Source organism: Pseudoliparis swirei, chromosome 20 (genome assembly GCF_029220125.1).
Source record: "Pseudoliparis swirei isolate HS2019 ecotype Mariana Trench chromosome 20, NWPU_hadal_v1, whole genome shotgun sequence".
In the NCBI taxonomy this organism is placed as follows: Eukaryota; Metazoa; Chordata; class Actinopteri; order Perciformes; family Liparidae; genus Pseudoliparis; species Pseudoliparis swirei.
Window position 1 is genome coordinate 2,852,918 of NC_079407.1, and position 21,508 is coordinate 2,874,425.

The 21,508-nt window shown below is 45.5% G+C and overlaps 2 protein-coding genes across 4 annotated transcripts; one reads left to right on the forward strand and one right to left on the reverse strand.

Moving 5' to 3' along the window:
- Positions 1-211: 211 nt before the first annotated feature.
- sgpp2 (sphingosine-1-phosphate phosphatase 2) lies at positions 212-13,439 on the reverse strand. 3 transcript variants are annotated; one of them, XM_056441091.1, is made up of 5 exons: positions 13,214-13,439; positions 11,025-11,186; positions 5,109-5,288; positions 3,880-3,969; positions 212-2,129 (listed from the first exon to the last, which is right to left on the reverse strand). In XM_056441091.1, the coding sequence occupies exons 1-5, from the start codon at positions 13,410-13,412 to the stop codon at positions 1,417-1,419; spliced, it is 1,344 nt and encodes a 447-aa protein (XP_056297066.1). In that variant the 5' UTR covers positions 13,413-13,439; the 3' UTR covers positions 212-1,416. The 3 variants fall into 3 exon arrangements, with proteins under 3 accessions (XP_056297066.1, XP_056297069.1, XP_056297068.1); XM_056441094.1 differs by having other exon boundaries at positions 1,477-2,129; positions 13,224-13,439; XM_056441093.1 differs by having other exon boundaries at positions 1,477-2,129; positions 5,109-5,284.
- A 2,076-nt stretch (positions 13,440-15,515) lies between these two features.
- On the forward strand, positions 15,516-17,157 carry LOC130210902 (uncharacterized). Its single transcript, XM_056441419.1, has one exon. The coding sequence runs from the start codon at positions 15,745-15,747 to the stop codon at positions 16,531-16,533; it is 789 nt and encodes a 262-aa protein (XP_056297394.1). The 5' UTR covers positions 15,516-15,744; the 3' UTR covers positions 16,534-17,157.
- The last annotated feature ends 4,351 nt before the right edge of the window (positions 17,158-21,508 follow it).

A 21,508-nucleotide genomic window follows, 5' to 3' on the forward strand; every position in this document is an offset into this window, starting at 1 on the left:
CGGCGTCCTCCACGGACGACACGCCGCGTGGTTGATGTGGGCCGACAGGCGCCGCGGCGTTCCTTCAGACGCCACCGGAGCTCAATGGAGGGCAACGCGCTGGTCCCCACGGCGACGGGGGAGGCGGGGCTTACAGTAGAACTGGTTTCGACTGGTTTGGGCTGAGCGTGTTCAGGGATCCCGTCGTTTAACTTTTCATTATTTACAGTCATGGAATTCAAGATGGTTTATTTCAAGACCTGGAAAAGTAATGAATGAAGTCATGGACATTGTTTTACAGTCATGTTCATTTCCAGTTCGATTAAAAGAATAAACATTCATATAAATGTTTATTCTTTTAATCAAACTATTGTCTCATTTGGGTCATTTTTAAGGTTTTTACTCGTGGAGACACGGAGATATCGCAAAATGTCTGGTCATGGAAATGTGGTTAATAGTCGTGGAATAGTTATGGAATAGTCGTGGAATAGTCGAAGAATAGTTATGGAATAGTCGTGGAATAGTTATGGAATAGTCGAAGAATAGTTATGGAATAGTCGTAGAATAGTTATGGAATAGTCGTAGAATAGTTATGGAATAGTCGTGGAATAGTCGAAGAATAGTCGTGGAATAGTTATGGAATAGTCGTGGAATAGTCGTAGAATAGTTATGGAATAGTCGTGGAATAGACGTGGAATAGTTGTGGAATAGTCGTAGAATAGTTATGGAATAGTCGTGGAATAGTTGTGGAATAGTCGTAGAATAGTTATGGAATAGTCGTGGAATAGTCGTAGAATAGTTATGGAATAGTCGTGGAATAGTCGAAGAATAGTTATGGAATAGTCGTGGAATAGTTATGGAATAGTCGTGGAATAGTCGAAGAATAGTTATGGAATAGTCGTAGAATAGTTATGGAATAGTCGTGGAATAGTCGAAGAATAGTTATGGAATAGTCGTGGAATAGTTATGGAATAGTCGTGGAATAGTTGTGGAATAGTCGTTGAATAGTTATGGAATAGTCGTGGAATAGTTGTGGAATAGTCGTAGAATAGTTATGGAATAGTCGTGGAATAGTCGAAGAATAGTTATGGAATAGTCGTGGAATAGTTATAGAATAGTCGTGGAATAGTCGTGGAATAGTTGTGGAATAGTCGTAGAATAGTTATGGAATAGTCGTGGAATAGTTGTGGAATAGTCGTAGAATAGTTATGGAATAGTCGTGGAATAGTCGAAGAATAGTTATGGAGTAGTCGTAGAATAGTTATGGAATAGTCGTGGAATAGTCGTGGAATAGTTATGGAATAGTCGTAGAATAGTTATGGAATAGTCGTGGAATAGTCGAAGAATAGTTATGGAATAGTCGTGGAATAGTTATGGAATAGTCGTGGAATAGTCGTAGAATAGTTATGGAATAGTCGTGGAATAGTCGTAGAATAGTTATGGAATAGTCGTAGAATAGTTGTGGAATAGTCGTGGAATAGTCGTAGAATACTTGTGGAATAGTGGTGTAATCCTTGTGTAATCGTGGTGTCTAAGTCGTGGTCCGCATGAGCCCGTCTTCCTGGCCGTGCCGTGTCCTCCGCTGTCTAAACATTGACTGTTCCCAGTATTCCGAGCAGCAGGAAGAGGCGGTTGACCAGCATCGAGTTGACGAGTCCGACCGCCGCGTACGTGGCGAACTTGTACGGCACCTCGATCTCCCGCCGCCTCCGGGCGCCGGCGTCGGCCCTCGGCACGCCGTACCAGCGGTACAGCGCCCGCAGGCTCAGCGTCTTCGCCACCTGGCGCGTCCCCAGCAGCGCGGCGACGCCCACCAGGAAGCGGGCGCCGCCCAGCGCCAACGCGCCCGCCGTCAGCGCGGGCAGCGCCGCGGGCAGCGGGCCCCGGGGCTCGAAGGTCCGGCCCAGCTGCTGGTTTGCCCAGTAGCCCACGGAGGAGCCGGCCCCCGCCCCCAGGATGGTGGTGGTGTCGCCCCGGGTGGTGCTGCGGCGGTGCGGCGGCGCCGGGTAGGTGTAGCTGAGGAGGAGGGTCAGCGAGACGGCGGCGAGCGGGGAGGCGGCGCTGGTGAGCTGCAGCCGGTCGAAGGCCTCCCAGTACGGGAAGGTGAGGAAGAGGATGGCGGCGGAGATCAGGGCGCCGCACACCACGTCCTGGAGGAAGAGGGAGGAGTTCACCTGGAGGCTGAAGGCTGGACACGAGTTAATTAATAGACGCTGATGAATTATATTTATAAATTATATTAGATAAATATATATAGCCTATATATATACACATATATTTATATAAATATCTATAATTAAATATGTAGATACACAAATATATTTATATAAATAAATAAAAATACATATAAATATCTATACATAAATCTAAATATATATTTATTAGGGCTGTGAAACGATTACAATTTTTAATCGGGTTAATCACAGGTATTTGTGGATTAATCATGATTAATCACATATTACCGATATTCTCGGTATATTTTGTGAGAACAGAGAGATTTATGACAAAAGACGGATATATACATTTATACATTCTTCTATACAATGGTGCTGCAACTCAGCAGTTATTTAGCAGTTTTCTTCCATATGGAACATTAATACATCTTCATCCTAAACAGAATGTTTAACCCTCCTGTTACCTTTCGGGTCAATTTGACCCCATTCAATGTTTAATGTCGGTGTTCTTTGGGGTCAATTTGACCCCAGGCTGTTTTTCACTGTGTCAAACATATAAGAAATATCAACTTTTTTATTTATTTAAAGGGCTATTTAGGTAGTCAACAAACAAACATAAAGTACCTCACACTTAAACTTGGGAAGCAATATTAATTCTAATAATTTTCTGGAGGTTTTAATTAATAATAATAATAATAATGCATTTCATTTTTATCGCACTCTTCCTTCAAAGAATCTCAGAGTGCCACACATATAGTAAAAACAAATAAAACCGATTAAAACATAGTTAAAGCAACCCATAAAAAGAAAAAAAATCAGAATGTAATAGCTGACAATAAATTAACTCAAGGTAAAAGAAATGCCTTGCTGGGGTCAAATTGACCCCGAGGGTAAAATATGTTAGTAAATGTAAAGGTAACAGGAGGGTTAAACAGAGCATTTTTCTCTTGTTTGTCAACCATTAACTCCACCATGACACAATCTAAAGGCCTCTAGTCTTCCTCTAGCAGCTGCTGAGGCAAACTGACTGTGTGGGTTTTCTTCATGAACTGGGCCGTGATGAAAGGGACGGCGGGGACACCGCTGCAAAGCTGAAACCTCACCGGCCCGGACAGGTGGACAGATGACAAGTGACTTCGGTCCCGATGCGCGCGCACGGAGCTCTGTGGCGCGCGAGACGGAGATCGATAAGTGTTAACGCAACGCGAAGAGACAGAAATGACATGCTGCTGTGGAGATACGATCAACAACAGACGTTTAGTTTAATAAAAGAACAAAGACGTGCTCTAGAGAACATGTCAGGGGGCGGGCCAATCTCTTTAATGTCATGCGATCTACCGACACTACGCGCGATCGACTGGCAGGTCGCGATCGACGTGTTGAGACCCTGATCTACAGGAAGTAAAAGTCGTAACAAGGTTTCCGGAGGTGAACCTGCGGAAGGATCATTACCGATGAACAGACCGTCTGCATGAGAGCGGACAGAGTTCAGATTGAAGTGGTGGATTGGAAGCTCATTTTGCAAGTGACTTTTTTTTCGTCCCGACAACCAACAACAGACGGATTGGAAGCTCATTCTGCGCATGCGTTAAATGCGTTAAAAAAAAAACTAGTTAAACCTGTAATTGAATTAACTGAGTTAACGCGTTATTTTTCACAGCACTAATATTTATATATATAAATAAATGTGTGTGTGTGTGTGGGGGGGGGGGGGGGGGCAGCTTACCAGAACTGAGTGCATGCCGGTGTAGAGGCGGCTCAGACACACCAGAGACGACAGCGTCAGAGCGATCAGCAGACCCACCTCGAACTGGAACTGACACACACAGACACACACAGACACACACACAGATCACTAAGCAAAGGATAAACACATTTATAACCTGGTCATTAATTGATCCAGCCCTCCGTCTCTCCATCCTCTCTGCCCTCCCTGTTACCTACAGCAACAGGTTATGTCGCCCCCCCCCCCCCCCCCTCCTTCCCCTTCCACATTTCAATAACAGAGAGAAGAGAGGCCTTGTGTATTCATCCACCTCCCCTCACGCCCCCCCCTCCTCCCTCTTCTTTTTTGTCTCTCCCTGTCTCCTGCAGCCTGAGGCCTATTCACTGGTAGTTCATGAAGAGGGTTTTTATTTTTCTTCTCCCCCCCCCCGTTGAATGGCCACAAAGGACGCCGTGGACAGGAGGGAGGTCACTCCGTGATTGACTGTCGCGACCTCCGACCTGCTCCGGGGTCCGGGGCTGACTGCCCCGGGGCCCGGCGGCCATTCAGGAGCCTCGGCGGCGCGCCACTCATCCACATCTGTGGGTGCTCTCTCTCTCTTGTCAGGGGGAACTCGGCAGGAATCTCCCAGGCCACGGGCGAGTGCTCTACTGTACATGTGTGTGTGTGTGGGGGCGGTCAAGGGGGTCTCTGACCTCGTGGACGGCAGCGCGGGGGGAAAAATGAAGGCGAATAGTTCAAATCTAGGATTCTCCATTGAGACGGACGAGGGTTGAGCCACTGACTGTTTTATTGACTTTGCAGTAGAGTGGGAGTCATAAAGAGGGGGAGGAGGAGGAGGAGGAGGAGGAGACGCGGACTGACAGTCATTGACTCGGTCCAGTCCATCAGGAGGCCAAACGGCGGCCGGGTGTGGCTGATGATGACTGATGGTGACTGCTGGCCCCGCCCCTCGCTGCCCATTGTCCCAACAGCTCTGCGACGGACAGCCGGGCCACGCCCCCTTTCCGCCTCCCACTCGGGCTCCCGACCAATGGGCTCGCTCGATCGCCAATCTTGAATCCGTGAACTTCAGCGGTCAGTTACCCGCCCGGTTATTGAATTAAATTAAAACACCCATATATATATATATATATATATACATATATATGTATATATCGTATTTTGTATATATATATATATCATATATATAAATCGTATATATAAATCGTATATACATGCCGCCTCACCTGTATCCGGGACGGCGCGCTCAGCAGCACCGTGAAGGAGATGGCGGTGGCGGCCATGGCGTGGGTGGAGGGCAGCCCGTACTCGGCGTCGACGCGCGTCTCCAGCTTGACCACAGGGGGCGATAGAGGGCGCGGCAGCTTCAGCACGTCCTTCATCACCTGGCCCACGTACATCACTAGCTGGGAGGGGACAGAGAGGACTTAGTACATATTAAGACGGCTTTTATATTATTTTTTTACGTTGCATTAATAAGGGGAACCATTGCCCTAAATTTATAGAAAATTCCTCTTTTAAATGAGTTTTTATCTGAAATAAATTGTGATGAGTTTTTGTAAAAATAAATATTTGTAAAAATATGGACAATTAAATAATGTAAACCATACTTTGATATTTGAATATTACTTTCCATAACATTTTATTTAAAAAACAATTTCATTTAAAAAAGTGGATACAAAATGAATGAAAAAATGTAAACCGATCAAACCGAATATTTAGAACATTTTGTGTCCCTTTTTATTGTGGCAAAAACAATTGATAGAAAATTCCTCTTTTAATTAGTTTGATCTGAATTCAAACATGAAATAAATATTTGTAAAAATATGGACAATTGAATAATGCAAACCATACTTTGATGTTTAAATATTACTTTGCTTAACAATGTATTCAACTTTTTATTTAATTAAAAAAGTTAATACGAAATTAAAAGAAATGTAAAGAGATAAAACTGAATATATATAACATTTAGTTTTTCAGGGAAAACATGAATTGATAGAAATTTCCTCTTTTAAATTAGTTTTATCTGAATTTACACAAAATAAATATTTGTAGAAATACATATAAATTAAATAAAGTAAACCATACTTTGGTGTTTAAATATTACTTTATTTAACAATTTATTAAACTTGTTTTTTTCAATATAAAATAGGATACTAAATAATAATAATAAAATCGAATATTTATAAAATGTATTGTCCTCTTTTATTTGAGGGAAAACATGCCCTGAATTGATATAACAGTCCTCTTTTAATGAGTTTTTACCTGAATTTATTAGAGTTTTTCTCCAAATAAATATTTTTTTCAAAATACTTACAATTAAATAATGTAATCCATAACGTTGGTGTTTAAATATGACTTTACTTAACATTTTATTCAACTTTTTTTCTTTCTTTTTTTGATTAACTAACTGAATATGCAGAGTGTATTTGTTGGCTTGAAAGCGAATATATTAATATTCCCTGCTATGAATCCGTCTCTTCAGTTCAGGAGCTGCAGCAGAACGGAGGATGAAATCCTCCTGATCCGGCTTCTTGCTCTCAAAGTTACCGACGCGCCCCGTAAATAAATTATCAACTCCCCAGAAAATGGTTGTGAAGTGCCGACGCTGCAGCAGAAACCAGATCTATTGGAGAAAAGGAGAACCGAAGGAGGGCCGAGGGGTTTCTGCTGAGTCGGCGTCTTCGGCTGGCGTGGGTCAGACAGAATGACACACTGGTGTACGGTGTGTGTGTGTGTGTGTGTGTGTGTGTGTGTCCTCTGCCAAATGTGCTGCTTCTTCTCTTTCCCGAGGTCCCCAGCTCCCGGGTTTATTTAAAGCTCCGCCTCTTGTATATTTAATGAGCGGCTGTCTCGTGGCGGAGGAGACGCTGATGAGTGTGTTCCAGAGAACGGAGGCGCTGTAATGGTGCTCGTTACCATGGCGATCGAGATGGAGAGGAAGAGGAGTGCAGCCGGAAGTATCACGGCCCTGTTGGAGGCAGCGACCTGTCAATCACCTGTAGCTCCGCCCCTAAAGCGCCCCCTGCTTCATGGTCTGTGTGACTAGATGACCATAAAGTATAAATGATGACATCATGCTGTATAGAAGAAGACTAGAAACTAGAGACTGAGACATAAACTCATGTTTACAATGTTTACTGAGGGAATACATCAAGAGAAGTAGAGTCACTATATAGACTTCTATACAACCAGAGGAGCCCCCTGGTGGTCAGGAGAGAGAATGCAGCTTTAACACATGAAGCATAGACTTCTATACAACCAGAGGAGCCCCCTGGTGGTCAGGAGATAGAATGCAGCTTGAACAAGAAAACAAGAAATGCTCCATAAACATGAGATGGAGATTAAACCTCCCTACCAGGATGTAATTACCAAACACTGAATAGTTATGTCGTCCGTCTCTTCTTCGTTGGTCGTGTATCTCTGTGAAGTTTTATTATTATTAATATAACAGGAGCTGGCACCCCGAGGCCCGACGGAGCCCGACCCCCTGCACCCACCAACAAGCCGCACTGTGTGCTTCCACACAATGGATATGACTCCCAGTTCAAGTGCTCGCATGATATGATACCCCTCACCCCCCCCCCCCACACACACCACCACCCATCAACACAAACATTACATTCAACTGAGAGTCTCATTGGTGTCTTTGTACCAGTGACATCAAACGGACCGACCCGGGACCGTCTGGTCATAGAGAGGGAAGAGTTAAAGACATGTCACACACACACACACACACACACACACTCACACACACACACACACACACAGTTGTGCTTAAGTGTGTGTGTTTCCTTGTGAATAAGTGCATTGATCGAGGACGCCGGTGCAGCTTTGGACTTTGATCTGTCAACATGTGGATCTGTGTGTGTGTGTGTGTTAAAGGCGCTATGGGTCACAGTGTGTGTGTGTGTGTGTGTGTGTGTGTGTGGAGAAAACACACCAGATGTTTGTTTTGTGCCACAGCGACATGATTGATGTGTGTGTGGTTCATACTCCGGGTAACACACACACACTTCATAAAGATGAAGGCTTTAGGGGGCGGGGCTACCTGGGGATTGACAGGTCCCTCTAACATGCTTTAGGGGGCGGGCTACCTGGTCCCTCTCATAGGCTTTAGGGGGCGGGGCTACCTGGTCCCTCTCACATGCTTAGGGGGCGGGGCTACCTGGTCCCTCTAACAGGCTTTAGGGGGCGGGGCTACCTGGTCCCTCTAACAGGCTTTAGGGGGCGGGGCTACCTGGTCCCTCTAACAACGTGTTGTCCGTGTTCTCCTCTTATAACTTTAACTCTTTCCTCGTGGAACAGTTCTGTCTCATTCACTGATAAACTTCACCGATCAACTTTTGTCAATAAAGTTTTCTTTAAACTTTCTGCCTCGTGTGTCCGAAAAGAAGATTTTAAATTTTTATTTTAATTTTAAATTTATTTAACCAGGAAATGCCTCATTGAGATTAAAAATCTCCTTTACAAGAGTGTCCTGGCCAAGACAGCAGCAGCAGCACGTCACACAAAGTTCCATACAATACAACATAAAACAGTGACAGACAATATATAAAACGAAAAACTAAATCACAGCATGAATAAAACCAAAACTACGACTCAAGTCTACACAACCCAGCTCACACAGGAGCACATACCTCCGTCATATAAAACATCTACAGCTAGATGAATTTCCCTCCAATATTTTCAATCTATTTTTAAAAACACCTAAGGAGACCGGCTCCCGGAGACCCAGGTCTGTCTGCAGCACATTCCAAGCCGCAGGAGCAGCAAACTTAAAACCTCTTTTCCCCATTTCCAAACGGACGTGAGGGACGGAGAGCAAGAGGAGGCCTTGAGCAGAGGTCACAGAGCGAAGATGGTAGCTTCCAGGGTTTTCAGCTGAATTAGCGTCCAAAGATACGATGGAAGTACGTGGAGAATAGCCTTATAAATAAGGACATGCCAATGATTTTGTCTACGGATGGACAGAGGAGTCCAACCAACCCTCGCATACAGGGAGCAATGGTGAGTCAGAGCCTTAAGATTAGTGATGAACCTCAATGCTCCATGGTAGACAGTATCTAAGGAGTGGAGACATTGAGAAGATGCATGCATATATAAGACATCACCATAATCAATCACAGGCATAAAAGTAGCAGCAACAAGTCTCTTTTTAGCATTAAAAGAAAAGCAAGACTTATTTCAGAAATAGAAACCCAGCCTCACTTTCAACTTCTTCACAAGTTGCTGAATATGAGGTTTAAAAGAGAGAGTCATCAATCAAGAATCCCAGGTATTTATATGATGATACAGACTCAATCACATTGCCCTGAAATGAAATCATAGCTGGAAGGTTTAATGGCTTTGTTTTTGAGTTTGTAAACATCATCAACTTCGTTTTATCAGGATTAAACAATAATTTCAACTCATTCAAAGAGTGTTGCACAGTATCGAAGGCTGTTTGTAAGTGTAAGAGAGCCTGATGCTGTGTAGGAGCAGAGCAGTAAATGACAGGATCGTCTGCATAAAAGTGAAAATTGGCATTTGGCACATTTTGACCGATACTGTTAATATAAATTGTGAATAAAAGTGGTCCAAGGACTGAACCCTGTGGCACACATTTTATTATATCAAGAGAACTCGAGGTGATGCCTTCAGCCTGTACACACTGTGATCGGTTTGATAAATAATTTTCAAACCAACAGACAGTATGTTTTGACAGTCCAATCGTAAGAAGTCTCTGCTTCATTACTGCATGATCGACAGTGTCGAAAGCCTTGGACAAATCAATAAAAAGGGCTGCACAGTGTTGTTTATTGTCCAAAGATTCAATAAAATCATTTACTACCTTTAACGCTGCTGTGGTTGTACTATGTTTTTTTCTAAAAGCTGATTGATAGACAGATAAAATATTGTTTATGATTAAAAACTCCTTAAGTTGCTCACTCACAAGGGATTCTAGTGTCTTAGCTAAAACAGACAGTTTGGAGATATTAATATTCCAAGCGGCAGTAGATCTGTGACCTGATGACCCCGAGCGGCCATGAAGTGATTCATGACCATACGGTCCATGACGGCTACGGAGTCACCCAAAGTCACCAAGAGAGGAGTGGAGGACACAAGGAGGGGAGGAAGGGTACTGGACCTGAGACGCCTCATGCATACAAACACGTCTTTAATTTGCACTTCAGATGTTGGCGCGATGAAGTCGGGGAAAGAAAAGAGAGAGAGAGAGAGAGAGAGAGGGCGCCGCCCTCCGTGAACCCTCAGATAACTCCAACGTCAGGCCGCTGTTAGAAGTGCAGGGCGATGCCCCCCCGAGGGCTGACGGACCGAATGTTCGGTCCAAAGAGAGAGAGAGAGAGAGAGAGAGAGAGAGAGAACAAGAGAAAAAGAGCTCAGGGCGACGATGAGGCCGATAAAACACTCTGCTGGTGGACGAGGGGGGGGGGGGGGGGGGGGGTCAAGAGTGAAGCTGGTAATGTCTAACTAGAGGGTGTGTGTGTGTGTGTGTGTGTGTGTGTGTGTCAAATAGGAGTTCAAACAGCGGCCTGGTGAAGCAGGATGCCAGAAGAATAGTGTCTCTTCCCCTGGTGGCGGTGGGGGGCGAACGAGGGGTTCAGAGGCAGGGCAGCCAGAGGGGACACAGAGGGCACCACTACACACTACACACTACACACTACACACCACACTCAAGGTCTCTCTGGTGTGTGTGTTTGTCCCTGTTGTGTGTGTCTCTGGTGTGTGTGTCTCTGGTGTGTGTGTCTCTCTGGCAAAACGTTTGACGGGTTTTCTGAGCGTTAGAGTGAACATAAAAAAATAATCTCAGAATTTTTTTTTTTAACGGTATAGCCCCCCCCCCCCCTGTGTGGCCTCTCCCGCCGTGTCAAGGGCCCCCGGTCCGATGGCCCCTGTGGGCCCCGGTGGCCTGGATGACATATGAACACATGGGTGGTGTCAGAGACAGGTCCCTGGAAGGGGGGGGGGGGGGATAAAAGGAGGTTGAAAGGTGAAGAGAGGGAGATGAAGAGCAGAGAGAGAGAAGAGAGGATGGCATTGTGGGACTGACATTGGACTGAGGCCCCGCCCCCTCGCCCCCCCAGCTGTGACTCACGGTCCCCATGTTGACGAGGCCCCGCCCCCCAGCTGTGACTCACGGTCCACATGTTGATGAGGCGTCGGCATAGGAACGGGTCCAGGCTCCACTGGATGCAGGGCAGGCAGGTGATGTAGAAGACCTCGTGGCCCAGGCCGGCCGACAGCAGGAACAGGAAGTGCAGCGGCCAGTTCCTCACCTCGTAGCGAGGGCGGCCGCCGGCCTGCGGAGAGGAGGCGCCGGTCAGAGCCGAATGGGACGCGGACCAAATGTTTTAATCCCATCTCGAGAGAAATCCTAATTTGGGGGTTTTGTGTCGGGATGATTAGGAAGAGAACTTCCAGAAAAAGGTGGGGCGCCTCCGACTATAGGAGCAGTTGCCATGACGACAGGACAAGCCGTTTGCATATTTACGGGGTCAGATTACGTCTGACGGCCCGTGAACCTCAGGTCTGCACACCGCACTTTTTTGTTTTGTTCCTTCTTCTTTACATAACCTGATGGATTTATCTCTTCAAAGTATTAAAAGTATATAAAACACAAATTAATAGCAAACTCTAATTAATATCGCACTCCCACAAAAAAGGTTAGGGTCCTCCCTGACGATGCGGCGCAGGGACGATGGATGACCTTTGACCTCTATAGCAGCGATTCCCAAACTGTGGGCCGCGAAGGTACTGCAGGTGGGCCACGAGAGGTCATTTACAATAAAGAAATAAGATGTTTTTAATTTTCAATTTTGAAAAGTTTGAAATTAATATTAAAATATTTATGATTTAAATTACGTGTTATTCTTTTATCTGACCTATTTTTCTGACCGCCAAACAAAACAATGTCAAATGGGGCGCCCTCTTGTAGTATTAGTTTATGTTTTGATCAGAGTTGTGATCAGCGCCGCCGCTCCCATAACGCGCACTACGCGCTGTGCATAGGGCACCAAGTCCTGAGGGGGCTCCACAAAATAGGCAACTAAAAAATCCTCATAGTTATAATAATTATAATGCCGATATTATTCCAGTCTATAAATATTAGGCGCCTAATAGGCATGTATATCACAAAACAGGCAGAACAAGAGAGATGTTTAATCGCTCAGCACCCCCGTTAACACTTCTCGGGTCGCATCGCTCTGCCGTGATGCGCGCCGACACATCCGCGCACACGCAGGGTTTTTCCTGGGTCAAAATGGGTCTTCGGTGCACCATCTATTCATGCACGTCAAGCTGTTGAGTGAGTGATCAGCAACTGGCCGCTCAGACAAGTCGCGCACCTCACAGTTGCGTATTGATCAGACAAGAAGACACGCTTATCAATTCCAGTGTTTCCCCTGCTATTATAACAGGGGGAAATCTGACCACCCGTCACCCTGTAATTTTCGTCTACCCCCCGTCAACTCTTCTTGGCTCGCTCGCGCCAGAGCTCCGATGCCGGCGCGCGCCTCCCTCAGCCGGGATGCGCGCACACAGGTGAGCACACCTCAGTGTTAAATTACGGCTTAGGCGCGCGCCCACATTTTCTCTATGCAGGAAAAACCCTGCACAGGTGAACACCCTCTCACTAGCACCCCCCCCCCTCGACAACGCGTCGTCAACGCTGGTTGTGATTTAAGGCTTGGGTGGGCCGCAGAAGATTTTCAGATTTCAAATTGGGCCGCGGCATTCTTGAGTTTGGGAACCGCTGCTCTATAGTGAGCGTCAAGTTCCAAGTGCTGTATCCTAAATTTCCCACAATGCATTGCATTGGTCGCTTCCTTAATGCCTCGTAAATGACTCATAAACCAAACTCCTGATATGGTTTCCAAGCCCAACCCGAGATAACCCCGATGACATCATCATGACGTCATCAGGGCCGACAGAGCCATGAAAGAAAACTGCGCTGCCCCTTTAAGAGTGAAATAAAAACAACTCAACTATTACTGTTTTAGACCTTTTACATTTGCTTTTCTTCTTCTATTATTTGTTCATCTATGAATCTTTTGTAAGCATTTTAAATGAATTGATTTGACTATTTGCTCTTTCATGAATAAACAACAATGTCCACGAGGGCCGGACAAACGAGAAAAGCCCGTTTGGGTTGGCACAACTGAAACAGGGCGCGTGAACCTGTTTGCACGTGCAGCTTTTACTCCCAACAACCCAAATATCTTGATCTACTTTTCCCACGAGAGAAACCTCACCCAGTTGGGGGAATTAAACTATATTTGTGTTCATTAAAATCACGTTTTTATGGTTAAAATACACGTAGAAGACCCACTCAGACTCACGCTGTTCTCCTTGTATTCAGAGTTCTCCTTCTCCTCCGGGGTCTCCGGTCCGCCCTCCTCCGGCGGCGCGCCGCGCGGCCCCCCGCCGCCCGGCTCCGAGCGCGCGGCTTCGACCAGGACGAGTCCGCATCGCCTCTGGAACCGGGCCACGAGCTCCGAGTCCTGGAGGTAAGACAGGCGCTGCAGCATGGGGGTGGAGGTGGAGATGGAGGTGGAGGTGGGGGGTGGGGGTAGATACACACCGATCTGGAGAGGTGCCGTCTGGGCTTCGGGGAGGCGGGGCTTCAGAGGGCTTTACAGGTGCGGGGGAAAGGGGCGGGGCTACGAGGTGGCAGGTTGGCCCAACCTCTACCGGAGGATGGTTCAGTGTTATGAGCAATAAGCAACCAGAGGGACGATGTGTTGCTCTATAAGAGACACAAGAGCCGGTCGAGAATCAGTCATGTGTTCTCCATCAGTGTGTGAATGATGACCTCATTGCACACACAAAACTAAAGAAAAAGTAAAAAAAAGAGGAAAAATTAGATCAATATGCTGGTTCCACGTGTTTAGTTAAATATATTTATTATTAATACAATGTGTTGTCATTATGGTGACTATAACGCAGAAGTATACTGAATAAAAGATGGATACAAATGATGTTTTAGGTTAACTGTCATGTATTATATGTCGTTTAAAGTAGAACTGTTGTTTTACTTTCTTTATTTTTTACCGTAAACATGTTTATAACATCGCCGATATTTCTAAAACAAAAAAACGTAAACAGATTTAGGATATATCCGTTTTCTTATAGAAATTTATCAAAACGGTTCTCAAATGTTAATTTCACAGTTGCATAAACATATAACGTAATGCCTTAAATGTCAGTTTATTATTTTACGGCAAAGCTCTGGCAACAGGCGCCGGTAATTCACCGTATTTATTTTAACAGTCTATAGGACTATAAAGGAAGAGGGGAAACCAGAGGGTCCCAAACCAGGTTGACATGGCCTTTAATTATATTGTTTATCATCAGCTATTACATAAAAATATGATCAGTTGCAATATTTAACCGACCAAATGGAGACAAAGAAGAGAGTTGAGAGTGCAACAGGTGAGTCTGCGTATCCACCTTTTACAGAACATTTCAGTCACATTAGACAGTGTCATTAAATGATGATTTCCCATCATCACCTTCATCACAATTATCATCATCATCATCATCATCATGGTGATGAGGCTTTAAAAATGGACGTTGAAGGCTTCAGGCTCTTAATGTGTGAAATCGTCTCTCTCTAAGGGGAACAACAGGAAGTGTATCTACGGTAATGCACCGTAAACATGACCTCTGACCTTTGCCCTGCTGTAAACATGTTGAACGAGGACTGAAGTGTTCATGCTTCTAGTCTCATTGTTGTGAAAGCAATGGACACAACTTTCACCGGGAATTAGCAGCTTCATGATCAGAGCGCTGTGTGTTAGTACTTACTTTAATAATATGTATTACTTACTTTTAATAGCATGTATTCCTTATTTTTAATAGTATGTATTTCTTATTTTTAATGGTTTAGCAACTGAGCTGAAGCTACAATCTGGTACAGAGCATCACATGGTAAAAAAGTGAAAGTAGTAAGCTAGTAGCTACGACTCACAAGTAAAAGTACTTGTGAGTCTTAAGCTAGTACTACTCGCATATACTTTTACTTGTGACTATAAGCTAGCACTACTTGCAAGTAAACTAGCACTACTGGCAAGTACTTTTACTTCTGAGTAAGCTAGCACTACTCACAAGTAGCCTACTTGTACTTGTGAGTAGTAAGCTAGCATTCTCCTGTTTGTATGATTGAATATGTGCAGCACTTTTACTTCAGTATATATTTACTGTTCCTTTTACTGAAGTACATATTTGCTATATGCTCCCTGGTATATTACTGAATATGTCAGTGTTCTTCAATAACGTTCAGATCTCTCTCCTCTCTTTAGACGCTCATCGGACCGGAAACGGAGAACCGACGACCGCATTTAACCCCGTTTGCGCATGCGCAGCTGCGTAATTGCCCCGAAATCACTGGAAACGACAAAACAACAACAACAACAAACAACAACACTCTCTCTTTAACGGGACTTGCAGGGCGACACATCGTCATCACCACCATCATCATCATCTCTCTCTCTCTCTCTCTCTCTCTCTCTCTCTCTCTCTCTCTCTCTCTCTCTCTCTCTCTCTCTTTGTGGATGCTCTCCACCATTACATCATCTATTCCCACACAGCCGATCAGCGGTGGAAAGCTGGATCTTTTTTTATTTATTTGTTTACATTCAACCGGGATCCCGATCATTTGGACGGAGCGGCATCAGGCAGAAGGGGTCTGGAGAGGGGGGAGGATCATATATATCACATATTTATTAAAAAAACAATGTCTGCGCGGATGCTCGCGCCTCAATGAGCGCGGAGGAGAGCAGGCGGAGAGGAGGAGAGACGTGCACCGTCATCAGCATCTGTCCGCCAGCTCCCCTTTGTGTTCGCCGCCGGAGAGCGTGAATGGCGAGAGATGACATGGCAGAGGTGGATCCGGCACCGGGCGCACCGGAGCCGCCCTCCGGCGGGAGCTCCCCCTCCGAGGTCCCTTACGAGGAGTACGAGTGCAAGATCTGCTACAATTACTTCGACCTGGACCGCCGCGCGCCCAAGATCCTGGAGTGCCTGCACACGTTCTGCGAGGAGTGCCTGAACACGCTCCATCTGCGCGAGGAGCGGCCGTGGCGCGTCAGCTGCCCCGTGTGCCGCCACCGGACCCCGGTGCCGGACTACCGGATACAAAACCTGCCCAACAACACCAAGGCGACGGAGGACTTCCCGCTCTACATCCACGCGGACCCGCTGCCCCAGGACGCGCTGCCGCTGCACCCGGCCGCGCTGCACCCGGCGCTCGTCGCCCTGCGCCGCGAGGAGGCGTCGGGGGGCGCGTGGTCCGGCGGCGGGGGGGGCCACGCGACCCCGTCCACCACCGTGTCCAGCGCCACCACCCTCTCCCAGGACTCGGTGCGCTACGACAGCTGCCAGAGCTGCAAGCGGGTGGCGCTGACCACCGGCTGCGTGTGCGTCATCTTCTCCTTCCTGTCCATGCTGGTGCTGCTCTTCATGGGCCTGATCTTCGTGCACAGCCACAGCCTCCCGGCCTCGCCGGCGGGGCCCATCTGCCTGTCGGTGGCCAGCATCCTGGCCATGTTCTCCGTGGTGGTCACGTGGCTCATCTGCTGGCTCAAGTACAGACCGGACCACGAGACCGGCCGCCTGTCCGCCACCGGCAGCTCCCGGAGGAACGCCTGACGCCCGGTGGAGGCGCTCGGGTGGAGCTTTTCTATATAGGAATAAAGTCTCGTCCAAAAATGGCCTTTTCTTCATATAGCAAACACCCAGAAGGCCTTTCGCGTGGTTTGGATGATCCTTGATAATCTGGCCCTTCTTTTTTATTTTATTGCCAGCTATAGGCCCCTCATCCACCGGTGACCTTTGACCCCGCTGGTGTTGGTTTGACTTGATTGTGAAGTTCTTCTCCCTTGTCCCCGCCCCCTTTTCCCTGCTATAAACGATATGCATCTCCCACCGGTCCACACACTCGTATAATAAATGTCTCTGTACAGATGTTCACCGTGTTCACCGATGAGCTCCAGAGGCCTCCGAAATGTCCCGGAATAGCCGGCGGCGAGCGGCTGGCTGGATGTGGCGTCGGCCATCTTTCTCCGTGACCTTTCGCCGACCCTTTGCGCTCCGACTCTCCTCCAGAGGATGAGAGGAGGCCACTTCCTGTTCTCCCACCTGCTCCTCCTCCAGGTGGTTTATTTAACTTTCTCTTTAAAAAGAGGATTTATCCGCTTGTGGTGTTTTTGTTGTTGTTGTTGACAGTGTTTGGGCTACGTAGTTGTGCATGTTAGGCTCCTGAAAAGGGGGGGGGGGGGGTATACTTGTTTATTTTTGTTTTTGTGTCAACAGGAGGGAACAACGTGTCTCCTGACTCGTGTGCCTCACCCTTTGTTGCTGATCGAAAGTTAAAATAACAAACAAACAAACACTGTAGTCATGGTTACAGTCGTGCACAGGGGGGTTGGGGGGGGTCCTCTTTTTGAAGCTGAAAAACAGGGTTTCCTAAACCTTATATTTGAAGTTTGTCCTTTTGCATCTGACATTGACGAAGAGGTCAGATTAGACCGACCCCCCCCCCCTATTATCCCCTCCCCCTCCTCTTCTCAACAACAACAACAACAATTCAACATGACTCCCACTTCAATCTGAGTCCCACGCTCCTGTCAATCATCCTGCCCGACCCCCTTTTTAGACGATGCACTTTGACCCTCCTCTTTGACCCCATGGGGGGTAAATGTACCTTTTGGTTTTGTTTAATGTATTATAAGCGTGTATTGTATATTTATTTGGTTTTTAATGAGAATCTGTGGTTGTTGTAGAAGTACCAAAAAGTGTTTGCACAGAGAAATGTTCCCCATGTGCTGTTTTACATGAAAGAAATAAAACACACACACACACATTTCAGGAATAAAGGAATTGGGGGAATATTCGGTTTGCATCTTTTGTCTCAAGAAGAAGAACAAGTATTTTTATTTTATTATTTTCAATCTTACATAACAAACAGAATCTGAGTAAACAAGTCCATCACATGTCCACACAAGTGCAACACATTTGAAACCACGTGGTGACCGTCAGAGCAGCCTGTTGTTCACCGTCTGTCTGCAGACTCGAAGGCCACACGCGCCCCCTAGCGGCTGACACAGAGCATTACATGCTGTGCATTAGAATAATAATCATTTTAAATAAATGTGTGTCAACTTGATTGCGCCTCTCGTGCAGGTCCAGGTGTGTCAACTGGTGGCTGGAACTTGATAAACAGTAAAGAAGTGTTCTTCTTTAATATGTTAACATGGCAGACTGCGAGCATGCTTACTTTAATATGTTAATATCCTTAATATTCTGATAAATGAAGTGATTCAGAGATTTATAAAAACACCAGCGTTGACCAATCACCGGCTTAAACATACTTTAAGTGTTTTCTTATTTTTCTATTCCATGTAAAAACACCAAAACAACATTTTTAATTCACTCCACACGTCCAAAGACGATGAATAACTTCTAATAGTTAATTATTTCAAGAAGTATAATCAATATTGACCTCATGGTGGAATGCTATTGAGCGCATGAGGCCTGCCCAGTGATCACGTGCACTTTACTGGAGGCTGTTTTCTTAAAACTCAGAGGAAAAACATATACTTTTTAAACTCACTATATTTGTTTAAATGGTTTCATTTATACTTTTCTCGAGGAATATTTAATTGGATTATTCTAATAAATTACTGCCACAGTGTACCACGTTAATGAATCGATATAATATACAATAATATATCAATAAAATTAGAGAGAAATATGAATGGGGTCGCTTTACATAATAATTATTATATTTGGCTAATGCAGCATTTTTACTTATGATGGAATATCTTTTCATTATAAACTCTTTTTTGTACTAAATAGGTAAATACCTCTTTAATGCATAAATACAAACAATATTTACTTACAAATATAATAATTACTCCTGTATTCCCCGTACATGAGTAAATATTGAATAACGATTTAAATGACAGCCCTTCATGCGCATGAGTTATCACCGTGAGTCAGGTGCGACGTTAGAACCAATCCAGGCGACACCACGCGCGTCACGTGCGTCTCCGCGCCGCGTCACGTGCGTCTCCGCGCCGCGTCACGTGCGTCTCCGCGCCGCGCCGCGCGCGAGCACGCACATGCACGTGCACGCGCAACTCGTTTATTTCTCATCAGGCGAGATTTCTTGACTTTGATTGTCATCCTCCGGTAATGGATTGGTCACGCGGATTCAGTGTCGCCTCTGGAGGGGGAGGGGAGAGGGGGGGGGGCATCATGCCCTCTGCTCTGGTTCCCATTTGCCCCTCTGTGTTCCTGTGTTTCTGTTTTGGGGGGGGGGGGGTCTTTCTGTTCTTTCTCGGCTGTAATATCCAATTTCCCATCAGATCAGTGACGCCCCCCCCCCCTCGTCACGTTCCTCCGGTCTAAACAAACATCACACACCGTCACGTGACTCCTCGAGTGGAGCCTCTGGAGCCCACGTGACCACATGAGACCCTCCACTGGATGATTATCATCTTATCTGGTTTCTGACAAATGCTTTAAAAAAAAATCTGTCAGAAACTAACTGGCGTTTCCTAACCCCCCCACACACACACACACACATCACCCCCTCCCTCTCTTCTCGGAGACAACCTGCGGGATTTCATTCATTTCCAGCCTGTGATAGATCACAATCTTGCGCGTGAAGATAATGACGTATCCCGCCTTTAGCAGGTGAAAGACCCCCCGCCCCCCCGTCGCCCCCCCTTCGCTTATTTTAAACCCAGCGTCCACCTATTGTCCGCGCGCGCGTTTTCCAGTCCACATTTGAAGCGCGTTTTATTTGTTTTGTTTCCTTCTTCTTCTCCCAAAGAAGCGAACAAAAAGGCAGAATGTTAATTGAAACCTACTTAACCTGTGGGATACCTCCCCCCCCCCGCCCGGGCTGATCAGGTGCTGGGGGGCTTTTAATTTTTTTTGTTGCAGGAGTCACACAAAGGTGAGAGAGGCCGAACAAACATATTTCTGCGCTCTCATCACGGAATATATATTACCGCCCCCCCCCCCACACACACACACACACCTAGCCATGGTGCTATATCTGCTTCATTGCTGCACCTTAAGGTAAAACAAACACAGCCCACCTGTTCCACTTGAGGAAGGGTCAGCACGCGCTGCTCCGAAATCACGTTGAAATCACGTTGAAATAATAATGAAGATGTTCGTATTACTCTGGAACATAAACCCTGTGAGTGTGTATGTGTGTGTGTGAGTGTGTGTGTGTGTGTGTGTGTGTTGGGGACTGCGCGGACCTTAAAACACAAGCTTTTGTCCTGATTGGTCCAGTGATCGATTATCGGGACTAAAGGAAGCTGCGACCCAAAGACACACGGGCCCGTGGCTGGACTTTAAAAAGAACAACTCTTTGCTCCTTCATTCCTTTTGTGTGTGTGTGTGTGTGTGTGTGTGTGTGTGTGGGGGGGGGGGGGGCTATATTGATTATTAAACATTTGGAGATAAATAGAAGTCCACCCACTTGTCCTCTGAGCTCTAGACGGCTTTACGGCCGCCCTGGCGTCGTGTCCTGCTGCGGCGCGCGTCCCCCATTCAGACCGCTGAAAACCCCACAATAAATTCCTCGACACACACACACACACACACGTGCACACACACGCGCACACACACTTTAGCACCATTTGTGTCATATGTGAGGCCGCGGGGTGGCAACAAATTAGGGGCCTCGTCGGACGGCGCGCATTGGAGATGCTTTACGCATGGTTTTACGCACAGATTGGTAACAAGATGGTGGGATTCTTCCTGATTTTATGTTGCTGTTGTTGTTTTTTGCAATTATACGTAAAATGCGTAAAATCTGGAAGAGTTACACTTTTCTCTTTAGCTACTATTTTGTTGATTAAGGCCATAATCCAGGTTATTTTTTATTATTTTGTAACTTTAGAGCTGAGATGGAGTTAAATCTTTCAGAAGCATTAAATAAACTAACAACATATTTAATTTAATTTGGTAAATAAAACGTGTCTGCAAGTGTTCGGTGTCCAGTTATATTATATTTAGATGTTTGTGATGAACATACGACACAATGCAAGAATTAATTCTTTATTTCATATTTTTTGTTTTACTTTGTTGTTGATTCTTCTCAGCTGGATGTGGTTTTAAAGTCTTTCTTAAATTGTTTTATATTTTATATTAAACACATTATTTAAGTTTTCTATATAAACAAACAATATTTCACAAGCACAAGTTAGAGAAGTATTTTTTGTCTGTTGTATTGGGAAACATTGAGTGTCAGATGATTTATTAATTAAATTGTTGATTTTGTATACATATATTTATACATATATATATATATATATATATATATATATATATATATATATGGATAAATATATAGAGGTGAGCTCACACCAGGTACCTGATAATCAGGGTGGAACTAATTACTCAAGTACTATAAAGTAAATTATAGTGTTTACATTTAAGGCTATATATACTTCTTCTCCACACTGTGGAGGTAAATATTTTACTTTTTACTCACGAAGTTTGTCTGACATCTTATTTCCAGATGTGTGGATTGTTTTTATATGGTGATAAAGTGAAGGAGGAAATGTTCATTAACGAACTCATAATAAACCAGAAAAGG